This window comes from Ziziphus jujuba, chromosome 3 (assembly GCF_031755915.1).
Source record: "Ziziphus jujuba cultivar Dongzao chromosome 3, ASM3175591v1".
NCBI classification, from domain to species: domain Eukaryota; kingdom Viridiplantae; phylum Streptophyta; class Magnoliopsida; order Rosales; family Rhamnaceae; genus Ziziphus; species Ziziphus jujuba.
In genome coordinates this window covers 4,024,001-4,037,147 of record NC_083381.1, presented here as the reverse complement: position 1 = coordinate 4,037,147, position 13,147 = coordinate 4,024,001, and the positions used below count along the sequence as shown (strand labels likewise).

At 29.0% G+C, this 13,147-nt stretch overlaps 1 protein-coding gene across 1 annotated transcript; it reads left to right on the top strand.

The window, feature by feature from the left end:
* The first annotated feature begins 9,192 nt into the window (after positions 1 to 9,192).
* On the top strand, positions 9,193 to 11,507 carry LOC107433532 (protein ACCELERATED CELL DEATH 6-like). Its single transcript, XM_060815861.1, has 3 exons — positions 9,193 to 9,904; positions 10,502 to 10,926; positions 11,025 to 11,507. Exons 1-3 carry the CDS (start codon positions 9,193 to 9,195, stop codon positions 11,505 to 11,507), a joined length of 1,620 nt encoding a protein of 539 aa, XP_060671844.1.
* Positions 11,508 to 13,147: the final 1,640 nt, after the last annotated feature.

Below are 13,147 nucleotides of genomic sequence, written 5' to 3'. Positions count from 1 at the left end.
TGGTTTTTTAATTCGTTATTCTCTAATAACTCGTCCTTTTTCCAACATTTTTCACAATTAAAGAACGTATTTAAAAGATAGGAGGTCATCTTATAAAAAAAGTTATTAACTGCTTGTCAAGGCAAAAAAGAAAAGGAATTCAAGTAAGATAATAGGGTCGAAAGTGATGAAGATAAGGACGGTGAGTATGGTAATGCCCCCCAAAAAAAAAAAAAAAAAAAAGAAAAAAGGGAAGAAGAAGAAGAAGAAGAAAGTGAGTATTGTCATTGTGGAGGATTCTGACCCAGTGGCCAAGCCCACAAGGACAGTCCTTTGTGATAAAAAGGGTAATATTATCTCATCAATAACGTGTAATAAGGAGGCTTGAAAAAGTTTCAGCCAAAAATAAATAAATAAATAAATAAATAAAAGGATGCTTTACAAAGTAAGAAATAGGGCGAATGTCATATCAACTTCCAATGCTTCATTCCTATTTCAAAACGTAATTTATGCCTTGAAATAATTTACAAACATCACAAACATATTTTATATATGTGATTAACTTCGATTCATTTTTTTTTTCCTTTTTTACACCGCATTATAAAATGATTTCAATACCTTTACAATTAAAAAAAATAACTTAATAATTACCTATATATTTAATATTATATAATGATTACTATTTAATAAATACCATTAAATAAAATAATTATTTATTTACTTTATTACATTACTATTCTCATATTTCATTACAAAATTTTTCTTCAATATTTTTCTTTTTTTTTATTATGTACATAGATATATTTACATAATTTACCCAAAAATAGATATATTTAAATGTATAAAATTTGGCAAATAACTAAATATATCAATTAATAATGTTATTTTACCATTAAAAAATTAATTTTATTACTCTACCATAACAAAATTTTTGAATATTTTGCATAAATATTTTTGTAGTTTCTATTATATATATATATATTTATGAATTTTAAATTGAATTTATAACACAGTTTCTTTTTTTTTAAAATTTTTAAAGTATTTTTCAACAAAAATTGATTGAATATTTTGCATAAATATTTTTTTTTTAGTTTCTGTTATATATATATATATATATGTAGATTATTAAATTTTAAATTTGATTTATAACACATCTTTTTTTTTTTTAAGAACTAATTTTTTTAATATTTAACAAAAAAACTATTTTTTTCTATTGATTTATAACAAAAATGTATTATATACAAAATATTAACAAAAATTGCATTAAAAAAAAAAAAAGAAAAGGAAACTGCAGATGAGTTTCGGTGCCGCTTCTTCTGCATCTTGATACAACCCAACAGGGATTTTATGGTTTGCAGATCTCATGGTTTGCAATTGGCAGATCAAAAAAAAAAAAAAGAAAAAAAAAAAAAAAAAAAAAAAGAGACCAGATAAATGAGCAAATAGCCTTCACAATTTGCTCACTTCTTCCTGCGCACCAAAATGACCAGTGATTGAAGAAGACTAAACTTCTCACCACCAAAAAAAAAAAAAAATCCCAGCAAATATATATAAAAAGAGAAAAAAATTATTTGTTGGCTCACAAATAATGACAAATAAATTTGAAACCAAATTATAGAATTGAAACCCACAAATAAAAATCCATTCCACATGATTTAATTGAAACCCACAAATAAAAATTCAGTCCAAATGAAATTTTTTTTTTTGTTTTTTTATTTTTTATTTTTTTGCTTTTCCTGTCTCCTAGATCTGCAAGTCAAGAAAGCATTTTTTTTTTTTTTTTTTTTTTTGGCTTCTTCAATCCAATGAATCTGTAAATCACAAAGCAAAAGAAAAGAAAACGGTGAAGAGGAAGATATGCAAATCAAGAAGAATAAGAAAGCTTTTAATTTTATTTTTCTCTTTTTTTATTGCGTCATCTGCAAATCAATGAGAATAAAAAGAAAAAAGAAGAGTGGGTGTGATAACAGTGGGTCTTCCTCAATTCGTTTGATCTCTAAACCCTTTTTTTTTTTTTTGTCTTTTTTCTAACATTTTCATAAAAAAGGGAAGAAAACTTGGGTGGTTTAACTACATATAATACTAAAATTGTAATAATAATTTAAATACATTATTTATATATATATTTTTTTACATATAATATTCAATTATCATTATACGCATTTTTAACTAAATTTAACAAAAATTGACTAATCACATAGCATGTTTTTGAATTATTTTAAACTATAAAGTATTTTTTAAAATAGGGATAAAACACATGAAATCTACATGATATTAACCTTAAAGATAAATAAAGTGAGTATGAAGTTTTAGCAAAAAAAGAAAAAAAGAAAAAGAAAGCTGGGTATTATCTTTGTGGTGGATTCTGCCTCAACAGCCAAGCCATAAGACAGTCCGTAATAAAAGCGGTAATATTATCCCATCATGAACACGTAATGAGGACGCTTGACAAAGTTTCACCGAAAAGAAAAAAAAAAAAAAAAGGAGCGCTTGGCAAAGCACAATAACTAGAACCAAAGCAATAAAGATAAAGACAGTGAAATAATAATAATAATAACGTTAGTTATTGTCGTTGTGCAGGAATCTGCCTCGATGGCCAAGCCACAAGGACAGTCCTTTCTAATAAAAAGGATAATATTACCTCATAATTAACATGCCATGAGGACACCTGATCAAGAATTTATTTATACATAATGTTATAATTTTAATGCAGTTGCCCATCTACATAATATTAAGTTGGGCAAAAGAGGAAACATAGATATTTCTATTTTTATTTTATTTTTAAATAAAGAGGCATTTACATAACAATATGTAACAATTTGATTGATTGTTGTTAAAGAATTCAAAAGGTAATTAAGAAAAGATGATTTAAATTCACATTTGCCAACGAAACCAATACCGATTGACATGTTTTTAATAATTAAAATAAAAATGAATGATATAAATTAATATTTGATTGATAATTTTCCATTTTTATCATTATATAAAATGGCAGTCATGAATGTCTATGATAAGATGAGAACTATATTATATATATCTATATATATATATATATACATATTTACTGGATGTTCTTGCTGAATTATCCATTCAAGTTAAAAAGTAAAAATATTCTTTGAGAAAGAAATCAGCTACATTTTTTTGTTTTGAATACAAATCAGCTAGATTAACGTATAAACCAATTCCGTATTAACTTAAAAAGGAATTCAACTATAGAATTGAAAGCAATTATGTCAAATTTGTTCTTTAGTTGCCTGGGTGAGTCACGTATATATTCCATTTTTAAGTTTCTTGTCCAAACTGGTACTCTCGTTTTTAATTCACAAACATTTTACATTTTAAAGTTAGCCATGGTTTAAAAAAAAAACAAAAAAAATTGTCCTAGTCGACTTATAAATATTAGATACATACTTTGTATCTAATATTTATTTTGATCCCATTCAAAAAAATATTTATTTTGATATATAAGGGTAAAGTAGATTTTTTATAATGAAGTTAGTACTAAAAAAAATTTTATGGTTAATTTTAGGGTACTTAATAAAAATTTTCCAAATCTTTAGGGTCTAAATAAAATATATTTTCATTAGGTTGATAAAATTTCGTACGATACAATATTATGATACGAATCAGAACGATAATTTGCAGGTTTGAGTTAACGATATTGTATTGGTTCCGTATCAGTGTCATCCAATAAAACTCAATTAATTAATGGATTTTAAAGGACGAAACATGATAATACACGATAAACTCATTAGACCCATAAAAGAATGATATTTTTGTAATTATAAAAGCTTATAATATTAAAATAACTTAATTTATTGTTAAACATGTATTAATTTATTTTTTAGTTTAATTTTTAAAAAATGTAAAAACAAACAAGTCTCTTTGTAAGATTTTAAAAAAAAATATTATTTTATTATTTGAAAACTAAGTCAAATATAAATTTTAAAAGTTTATATATATTCTTCATGGGTTAACGGATTGGATGACAGATTATACGATAATTTAATAAATGGATTTGAAGTTTATCTATTTCAATAAGAAAGCTTAATGGGTAGTATTTGAATTTACTAAACTAATATGAACACGATACAATACAAATCAATACGACACGTTGTCAGGTCTAATTTTCATCATCCCCTTGTATATTTATAAAGGCCAATAAGTCTTATACTGAGGAAACTTTTATGGACGATTAACTTATATTCAATAATAAACTACTTGTTACTTGTAATAAAGTGACTTATTCTATGATATAAATTAATTATGAATAAAATTTTGTCCACGATCTTGGACGACATATTTATATATATATATATATATATCTATGTACAAGAAATGTATGCTTATATGTAAATAATTTTAGTCTCATTTTGATAAACTTTTCATTATAATTCCTTTAATTATCAATCCTTGGTTCTGTTCAAATCTCGAAATTTAAAGATGTAATATAGCAAAATACTAAAACTCTAGAAAAACAAAAATCCTATCAAAACTCATATAAATGGCAAATATATTTTTAAATCTCAACAATAGAAGAAATTCAATGATTGATAAAAGAGGCATTGATAAAAAAAAAAAAAATCTATCAAAGCCAAATATGTTTAAATTTATGTAAATTCCAAATGTCTTTTAAATATTTAATATTCAATTATTATTTTATGCATTTTTAAATAAATTCAACAAAAAATTGACTAATCACATAGAATGTTTTTGAATTATTTCAAACTATAAAGTGTTTTTTTAAAATAGGGATGCAACAAATGAAATCTAAATGATATTAACCTTAAAGATGAATAAAGCGAGTATGACGTTTTAGCCAAGAAAAAAAAAAAAAAAAACGAAAAAAAGCAAAAGAGAGCTGGGTATTATCTTTTTGGAGGATTCTGCCTCAACGGCCAAGCCATAAGACAGTCCGTAATAAAAGCGGTAATATTATCTCATCATGAACACGTAATGAGGACGCTTGACAAAGTTTCAGCGAGGAAAAAAAAAAAAGGGGGCGCTGGACAAAGCACAATAACTAGAACCAAATCAATAAAGATAAAGACAGTGAATAATAATAATAATAATAATAATAATAATAAAGTTAGTTATTGTCGTTGTGCAGGATTCTGCCTCGATAGCCAAGCCACAAGGACAGTCCTTTCTAATAAAAAGAGCCATTTACATAACAATATGCAACAATTTGATTGATTGTTGTTAAAGAATTCGAAAGGTAATTAAGAAAAGATATTAAACTTCGCATTTGCCAACAAAACCAATACCACTTGACATGTTGTTAATAATTAAAATAAAAATGAGTGATATAAGTTAATATTCATTGATAATTTTCCATTTTTATCTTTGTATACAATGGCAGAGCCATGAGTGCCTATCAGAAGATGAGAGCTATATTATAGGGACATGGATCTTCTGTCCCCATTTGGTGTCCTTTTTTCTGTCCTTCCAATTAAAAGTGGGCATGTGTCATCTAAAATGTAAAAGGAAATAAGTGTTTTATTGCCGTTGGTTTCTCTTTCATTATGCCGTTTGCCCTTTGGTATCCTCTTCTCTCTGACGTGTTACTTCATCTGTTAAATTATCTATAAACAAATTTTGTTGGTTTCAACAATCTTAAATCTGCTTATAATCTTCATGTGTCAATCCCAAGAATGGCTCCCAACCAATGAGTAGCCATTTCTGAAAAACCACAAAAGAAATGGAAACAGAGAAATAAAGGGGAAGAAAAAATCCACCATACAGACCAATGATGCAATAATTGAGAGGGTCATGCCACTAAATGTCCTAAAATTATATAATTGATTTAGTTTTTAACCATGGCCCAGGAGTGTGAATTGTGTGATTAAAAAAAAAAAAACCATGGGTGTACAACACAGAAAGACCTTAACCAGTGTGCAAATATAATTAAAAAATAACTTACAGATTCAATGGTGAGAAATCAAAAGGCTGCATAGTTACTGGTTATTCTTGCTGAATTATCCATTCAAATTAAAAAGTAAAATTATTCTTTGAGAAAGAAATCAGCGACATTTTTTTTTTTTTTTGAATACAAATCAGCTAGAATAAAGTATGAACCAATTCCGTTTTAACCTAAAAAGGAATTCAACTATAGAATCGAAAGCAATTATGTCAAATTTATTCTTTAGTTGCCTGGGTGAGTCACGTATATATTCCATTTTTAAATTTCTTGTCCAAACTGATACTCCCATTTTTAATCCACAAACACTTTACATTTTAAAGTTAGCCGTGGTTAAAAAAAAAAAAAAAAAAAAAAAAACAAAACAAAAAAGAAAAGAAAAAAAGAATTGTAATCAACTTATGAAAAGTCTACTTTAGCGTAAGTATCAAAATAAGTTAAATTATTATTTACACTTTATTTTATCCAATAAGATATTAAAGAATTGTCATTCACTAGCCTTTTTATTTAAACCTTTTACACTTTTAATGCATTATTGTATAAAACAAAGTATGTATCTAATATTTATTTTGATCCCATTCATAAAAATAATTATTTTGATATGTAAGAGTAAAGTAGACTTTTTATAATGAAGTTAGTCCTAAAAATTTTTTTTATTGTTAATTTTAGGGTACTTAACGAAAATTTTCCAAATCCATAAATCTATAAAGTTTAAATAAAATGTATTTTCCTTTCAGAATGATAATTTGCGGATTTAGGTTGATAATATCTTATTGGATCCGTATCAGTGTCATCCAATAAAACTCAATAAATTAATAGGTTTTTAACAGATGAAATATGATAATGCATGGTAAATCCATTAAACCCATAAAAAAAAGTATTTTTGTAATTATACAAGCTTATAATATTAAAATTACTTAGTTTATTGTTAAACATATATTAATTTATTTTTAAAAAAATCTAAAAACAAACAAGTCTTTTTGTAAGATTTTTTTTTAAAAAAATATTATTTTATTATTTGAAAGCTAAGTCAAATTTAATTTTTTTTTAATTTATGCATATTCTTAATGGGTTAACAGATCAGATAATGGGTTATACGACAATTTAACGAATGAGTTCGGGTTTATCTATTTATATAAGAAAGCTTAACAGATAGTGCTTGAATTTACTAAATTTCATAAGAATACGATACAACACAATACGAATACGATTCAGTACAACACGTTGCCAAGTCTAATTTTCGTCATACTCCTGTATAGTTAGAATGATGAGTCTTATATTGAGGAAATTTTTATGGACTAACCTATATTCAATAATAAACTACTTGTTACTGGTCATAAGGTGACTTATTCTATGATATAAAGTAATTATGAATAAAATTTTGTCCAAGATCTTAGAGGACATAATTTTTTTTTTTAATTTATGATATATATATCTATATATATAAAAGGAATGTATGCTTATATATAAATAATGTTAGTCTCATCAGAATATTCTTATAAATGTTTTATTAGGATTCCTTTAATTATCAATCTTTGGATATGTTAAAATCTCAAAATTTAAAGATGTAATAAAGCAAAATACTAAAACTCTAGAAAAGCAAAAATTCTATCAAAACTCATATAAATCTCAAATGTGTTTTTAAATCTCAGCCATTGAATAAATCCAATGATCGATAAAAGATGTTTTGATAAAAAAAAAAAAAAAACTATCAAAATATCTTGACAAGAGACTAGTTACATATAAATATGGTGTGTATATTTATATACACACATAATCATTATGCTATCCAGATATTTTAATATTTTTACCATTATAAACTTTATAATTAGCTTTTGGATTGTTTTAAGTTCTTTTTTATCTTTTTTTTTTTTTGAAATACTTTAACAGTTAAAATTTAAAAATATTTTTGTAGGAGTGAAATATTAAAACCCTATTATAGCAAAATGGACAATATATACTCGTATAAACTCGAAACACATATTTAATTTTTAATATCTGAAGTAATCTAAGAGCATGTTTGGACGTGCTTTTAGAGCTCCAATAAATGCTCTCAAAAGCAAAAGCACATCTGTGATCATGTTTGGCAAAAAAAACATAAGAAGTGCTCTTTTGGCAGAAAATAAGCACAGAAGGTTCTTCTAATTGAAACATCAAAGTTGGTGCTTCTCCAAATAAGTACTTTAGGATTTAAGAAAATAAGCATTAAATGTGTTAATATCAAAAATAAATTTAAAAGTACTTTTCGTTGTGCATAGCAAAATATTTTACCATTTACTTTTTGAAACACTTACTAATAAAAGTGCTACGAAAAATAAACAGAAAACAAGTGCTAATTAAAATGCATTTCCAAATACGCCCAGCCATGTAAAAGAGATTCATGAAAATCTTGTTTCATAAAAAAAAATTGCCAAACACTTCTTAGTTTAAAAAAAAAAAAAAAATAAATAAAAAAACTTGTTTTCATCATTTCAGGAGCCATTTTCAAAAAACAAAAAACATGCCTAAGTCCTTGTTTTGGATGAGTCTCTTTTTCTTTTCTTTTCTTTCTTTTCTTTCTTTTCATTTTTTTTTTCATATATATTGGAAATGGGTGGATCTTTGTTTAATAGGTTCTTGTATTTCACATATTGTCAATATTAAAAAGCAACAGCATCTGGGAATTCAAGTCCGCATTTTGGGTGAGTCCTTTTTTTATTTTTTATTTTTTTTTAATATTGCAAATTGGTGAGTCTTTCCTTAATCATTTATTGTATTTCATTTTTAATTACTTTTAATAAACTTGTTATGTCCACTGGTCGATTTGGAGTTCCAAGAGAAAATTATTTTGTCTTTATATTTTTTATTTGGTATATTCTTAGTATTTTTACCACTATAACAAATTTAAAAGTACCTCAAAAACTGTAAATTAATAATAAAGAATTACTATGCATATAATGGCTAAATTTAAAATTTAAGGCCTCCATAAATAATTGATTCTTTGTCCGTTCGGGAAAAAAAAATTTAAAATTTTCGAAAAAGTAACCATCATATACTAGTTAATTTCTTTGATGCAAACCAGTAAGAGTGATCCAAGTTAGTAAAATTATTAAACAATTATGAAATTTTACATCTGACTATTTGAATAAAATTAAAAATTATCTACCATTTACTGGTTATGATGTTATGTCAAAAACTTTTGTCAAATATATTGTTCATATGAAACCGGCGGCTATATATACAAGAAACATTTTAATTTGCATACCAACATATAAACATTGTGAGGAGGAGAAGGCAGAGACATGAGCAAGACAATGGACTCCTTCAGGTTCCCTGAGGCTGAAATAACTGATGACCATGACCAGTACAACCTCGTTCAGCACCATGAAAGTCATCAGATCATCATCATCGACCGTGATCTACACGACGCAGCAAAAAGAGGCGAATTTTCTGCCTTCACGGAGCATGAAGATCATCTCGATCACTTACTGACTCCACATAAGAGTACAATCCTCCATATCCATATCAACAGCAGATCAGATCATGATATATTCAAGCCCATATCGACTTTCGTGGAAGAGATCCTTGCTATGTGTCCATCGCTGTTGAAGATGTCAGATGCTAGAGGAGACACTCCACTGCACAGAGCAGCAAGAAAGGGGGATGCTCCTGCAGTGAAAGCACTCATTAAATGTGGAAAGAATCTTGAGGAAGACACTGAGAGGGGTGTCCAAGGACTCCGAACGGAGATGTTAAGGACAAAAAACAAAAAAGGAGACACCGCGTTGCATGAGGCGGTAAGCTTCTGTCATCTCGATGTGGCGGAGATTTTAAGTGAAGAAGACAATGATATCCTATGTTATGGTAATGAAGCAGGCCAAACTCCACTTCACCTTGCCATCAAGCGACGACATCGCCCCTTTGTGCTTCAAATGTTAGACAAGTACCGTGAATTACAAATACCAGATTGTGGTGATCGCAATGGCAGAACTCTTCTGCATCAAGCGGTCATTTCCAAAGATGAAGGTACGCATTTTATTTGATTGGCACAAAGCCGGTTTCAAATTTCAATCCAACAGATTTTGTTAGTTTTCCACCATATATATTTTTATATATTGAATACTGGTAAGTAAGTTGCAACGCTATAGAAAATAAATAAAACTAAACTATAGATGCAAAACATCAAGTCAGAAATGCACAGCTGTCATTAAAAATACGCTTTCTGTTACAAAAGTTCTTTAATTATATCATATCATATTTATAAACTAACCATTAAGTTTGGCGGTTCCTAAAAAAATTTGTAACCGGCGTTCATTTAGGCCAGAGTGGCGACCCGACCTAAGCACAAATTTCATAATTAAAATTTTACTCTTATCACATTAAAAGAACTTCATCACGAGAACGTATCTATGCTAGATCGTCAATATAGCTACATCACAAAAAGATCTTCACCATATGTTAAGCATTGGCGCTATAAGAGACTGACTTTAGTGATAAATTTTCTTTTATCAACCACAAGAAGTTTCATCAGCCATGCATGCATCAATGTGCTTAAATTATATATGTTTAAGATTTTGATATTATTAGATTGTTAGATCTTTGATATTTATGATTTTATTTTAGGAATAACAAGGGCTATTCTAAGGAAAACGAAAGATTTATGCAAACAAACAGATGAGCGAGGTTGGGTTCCTTTACACTATGCTGCAAAACTGGGAAATATATCAATTGTTGAGGCGTTGTTAGAATGCGATCCGCATGCAGCTTACATCAAAGATAAAAATGGCCGGTTACCTTTTCAAGTAGCAAATCCCTCTAATTACCGACTGATCGTTAGAGAAATTATATCATGGTGTCCAAATTGCTATGAACTGGTAGTCAATGACATTCGTAGTAAAGATGGAGGATTCCCTATTGTTGTGATACTTGTGTTTCCTAGACTAAAAAGATTTATCGGTGAAATATTATTTAAGCTGCAAGGCCATGAAAACAATGACGTTGGGCAATTCAATCAAGAAGAGCTACTTGCTTTGCTCATATGGAGGAAGGTAGACTAATATACATATATCATATTTTTCTTTCTGATTAGTTTCATAGTTATATACCTTTAATTCCGACAACATGTGTTAACTTTTGTTCTCTACAGACATTTGAAGAAGCTATAGATGTTACAACATCCTTTACTCCTGAAACTGATAAAGCCATAGAGCTTACATTGGTAGCGGCAACACTCACAGCTACAGTGACATTTACAGCAGGTTTTACTTTACCTGGGGGTTATGTGAGCGACAAAGGCCCTCAACAGGGAAGTGCAGTTCTAAAGAAAAATCCAGCATTCAAGACATTTGTTATAGCAGATGCCATAGCCGTGGTCCTTTCTACTTCAGCTGTATTCATCCACGTGATCTCGGTATTAAAACAAGACAAGAAATTTTCACTCTTCCTCCTCGTCTTCAACCTCATCTTATATGCCATTATAGCAATGCTAATTGCATTTATGGGGGGAATATATGCAGTTTTGGGAGCTTCCGATGGGCTTGCCATTGCCGTTTGCGTCATTGTCATCGGTTGTTCCTTTTATTTCTTTCCGCAGTTGATACCAGATTTATCTGTAAAAGGTAGAACATAAAATAGCATCCTTAAATCCACAAATTTTATAACAGAGCAACAGTTTCAGCACCTAATGAAAAAAAGAACACCAATAAAACGAACATACATGCATATTCTTGCAGATTTCACAAGATAATATGCTTTTATGCATGGTATGATAGATGACTAATACCTGCTTTTCCCTCTTAAACAATCAAAAGACTTCATCACTTTTATGACTGTTTTAATGATCTCTGGATCTTTAGGTCGAGCTTTAATCAGCAACGTCAACACTACAAGCGGGTCTGGACTTTAGCATCCCTTAAAAGTTAAAACTAATAAAAGGTAAGTTTAATTCTATAAGAAAAAAGAAAACTTAAGTATAATTTAATAAGTAAACAAATAAACAAAAAAAAAAAAAAATCAACTAAAGTGTCAAGAACCGATGCAGAAATCCCTCCATGACTCCCATGTGGCCATGCCTAGAAAAAAAATTCATATGAAGTTCTATGGAGAATTCGTCAGCGGCCTTCCTAATTTATGGACTTTCCCAAATTTTAACATGCAAGGAAAAACACACTTCTATATACAACAGCAACCATGCAATCCCCGCAACTACAATTCCATAATTGCCAGCACTTCAAGTATCACATTACACACGCATTCCAAAACCACAATCTCGTTAGAGCATTTCTAGGAAGTATGCAAAAAGATAAATTTATATAGGTAGAATTAATGAAATAATAATAATATTAATAATAACAGTAATGCTTATGTAACAAAATGAAATTCGGCTTCCAGAAAACTCTTTAATCCATAAAATGTAACATCCCACATCGGTTGGAAAGGGGAACGAAGCACATCTAATAAGGTGGCGTGGATATCTTTCCCTTGAGACGCGTTTAAAACCCGTGAGGGGCTAGGTAGCTGGGGCTAGAAGGGCCTTGGGCCTGAACCCGGTGAACCCAAAGCGGACAATGTCAGGACCCGTCCAAGATTCCTCCCCGGAACCCTAGACAAGCCCTGATCCTAGGGAAATACCATCGAACCTTCCAACGGAAAATCCGGCAGCACCTCCCCTAAGGGTAGGACTTACCACAAATTTCCTGCACTGAAAACACACTTCTATAAACATTCCCTTATTCCTCCCACAATACTACAAATTGATTCCACAACTTTACAATACTCCAAAGAATAACAGCAACTCAGTGCATAAATAATAACTACACGTCCAATACAGTATACAGAGCATTATACAAATAAATGTGGAATTTATATGATGACAAATAAAGAAGCATTTATATGATGACAAATAAAGAAGCAATACAAGATGGAGAGGAAAAAGGGAAGAAATACTTCTTGCACTTTCGGCAACGAACTGAGATGTCGGGCTCGTCTCGGAAGATCAACGTCTCCCAATCTGGACCTAGCGGAACGGAATTTAAAAACATGAGATGCTAATCATCTCAGTGAGTGACCCTATCTACTGTACACCTTCAATATTTATAATATAACAATAAAGGAATTTAATTAATACCAACAAATAAATAAATAAATAAATAAACATTTGAAGGTAATACCTTCTCTCGAAACCCTCACTATTCACTCCGTTGGAAATGTTCCCCTTTTAAAACATTTTCACAAAACCCGCTATTCGTACTTCCCGAAAACCAAGGGATC